The sequence below is a fragment of the Salvelinus namaycush genome, unplaced genomic scaffold (genome assembly GCF_016432855.1).
Source record: "Salvelinus namaycush isolate Seneca unplaced genomic scaffold, SaNama_1.0 Scaffold1870, whole genome shotgun sequence".
Taxonomy (NCBI): Eukaryota; Metazoa; Chordata; class Actinopteri; order Salmoniformes; family Salmonidae; genus Salvelinus; species Salvelinus namaycush.
Window position 1 is genome coordinate 42,501 of NW_024058642.1, and position 2,209 is coordinate 44,709.

The window sequence follows — 2,209 nt, forward strand, 5'->3', positions numbered from 1 at the left end:
CCTGGCACGTCTTCTACAGTAGCTACAAAGACATATAGTACTCCTGACACCTATCCTACCTTGTTGTTTGCTGGCAGCAGCCTTCTGTCCAGGGGAGTAGAATGCAGACAGGGCACTGAGGGAGCTGACCAGCTGGCTCTGGATGGAGCTCATCTTAGACGGCCCTGACTTCCCTGCTGATTTGCCCGTTGAAGGCTTCCCCGCAGCGGGCTTCCCCTGCCCGGCTGCAAGCTTCTGGGTGCTGGGGCTGGAGGTCTCCTGCTTGTCCGGCTTCTCTTGGCTGCTACCCAGCTGGGCCCACTGCTCGTTAATCAGCCCTGTGAGGCGTGTTACTACCTGGCCTAATGCTGGGTTGGAGCCCCGACGAGGGTCCTGGGTCTGAGGCTGGGCCTGGGGCTGCACAGACTCCTTCTGACCCGGTTGAGGCTGGGTCTGGCTGGAAGAGGGGGTGGGTGCTGCTACTGGGCTCTCTGTTACCAAGGGAGTTTCTTTCACCACACTAACAGTGTGGACCAAGGGACAGAGACAGGGGAAAGAGACTTCTGTGACCACACTCTCTTCTGTGACCACACTCTCTTCTGTGACCACACTCTCTTCTGTGACCACACTCTCTTCTGTGACCACGTTGTCTTCTGTGACCACACTCTCTTCTGTGACTGCATTGTCTTCTGTGACCACACTCTCTTCTGTTACTGCATTATCTTCTGTGACCACACTCTCTTCTGTGACTGCATTATCTTGTGTGACCACACTCTCAATGACCGTACCCTCTGTGGTTGTACTCTGTTTAAGCACACTTTCAGTCACTGTAATTTGTTCAACTGCATTCTCTACTACCACTTCTTGTCTCTTTGTTACCATACTATCTGTGTCAACATTTTCTGTGACCACATTCTCTGTGACCATACTTTCTGTGTCCACACATTCTATAATCACAAAACCTTCTTCAGTTACTGCACTCTCAGTGATATCCCCATTTTTGACAGCACTTTCTGCTACCTCAATTTCTGCTCCAGAAATTTCTGTGACCGCACTTTCTATGGCTGCACTTACTATAGCTGCACTTTCTATCTCTATAGCTCTATGTGGGGTATTGCTAGTCTCACCTCTGTCTCTCTCTGTCTCTGTTTGCTGGTCTGCACTCTGCGCTGTCTCTGTCTCTGTCACCTGGTCCACTGTACCCACTCTCTCTGTCTCTGTCCCCTGGTCCACGCTGTTAGCCCTGTGTCTTGCTGGTCTCACTGGACGTACAGGTGCTGTCTGTGTCTCTGTCAGCTGGTTCACAGTATCCACTGTCTCTTTCCCATGGTCTACACTGACTCCTGCCTGTATTTGTGTCTCTTTACCCTGGTCCACACTGTTAGCCCTGTGTCTTGCTGGTCTCACTGGACGTACAGGTGCTGTGTCTGTCATCTGGTCCACACTGACTACTGTCTGTGTCTCTGTCCCCTGGTCTAATCTGTCTCCAGGCGGCGTCTCTGTCACCCGGTTTACAGTGTCCACTTTCTCTGTCTCTGTCACCTGGTTTACAGTGTCCACTTTCTCTGTCTCTGTCACCTGGTTTACAGTGTTCACTCTCTCTGTCTCTGTCCCCTGATCCACACTGTTACCCCTTGGTCTGACTGGACAATCAATAATCATCTCTGTCTCGGCCACCTGGTCCACCGCTTCCACTCTCTCCGTCTCTGTCCCCTGGTCCACACTGTTAGCTCTCTCTCTGATTAAACATATTACTATCCTCTCTGTATCAGTCCCCTGCTCCACCATATCAGCCCTCTCTGACTCTGTCCCTTGGTTTATAATGACCACTCTCTCTGTCTCTGTCTGCTGGTCCACACTGGTCCTCCTACTTGTATGTCTCTCCCCACACACCTCCTCCTTTCCTTCTCTCCCTCCCTCGCTTAACTGAAGTATCCTCTCCTCCTTCATCCTGTTGTCCTCTACCTGTTGTCTGAGGAGACTGTTGGTTTCCTCCAGCTCTTCACTAGCCTGACTTAACTTAGCCTCTAGTGTTACTAGCTTAGCCTGGAGCTGTTCGATGCTGAGGAGATCCCCCTCACCACTGACTCCCTCTATGACTTGCACAATCACTCCTCTCTCTGAAGGTTCTGGTGCTTTCTGTACTGTAACGTCCTCTGATAGCTCTGCTGTTTTCTCTAATGGATTCACTAATGCCTCTCTTTGTCGGTCTGGTCCCTCTGATGCCTGT

At 51.3% G+C, this 2,209-nt stretch overlaps 1 protein-coding gene across 1 annotated transcript in view; it reads right to left on the bottom strand.

Annotated features, from left to right (window-relative positions):
• The window catches only part of LOC120037788 (KN motif and ankyrin repeat domain-containing protein 4-like), a 34,790-nt gene extending 33,687 nt beyond the window's left edge, over positions 1 to 1,103 (bottom strand). Inside the window, exon 1 of the mRNA XM_038983760.1 lies at positions 60 to 1,103. Coding sequence (XP_038839688.1) covers positions 60 to 906 — 847 coding nt within the window. The 5' untranslated portion in view covers positions 907 to 1,103. The remainder of the gene's footprint in view (positions 1 to 59) is intronic.
• Between the last annotated feature and the right edge of the window lie 1,106 nt (positions 1,104 to 2,209).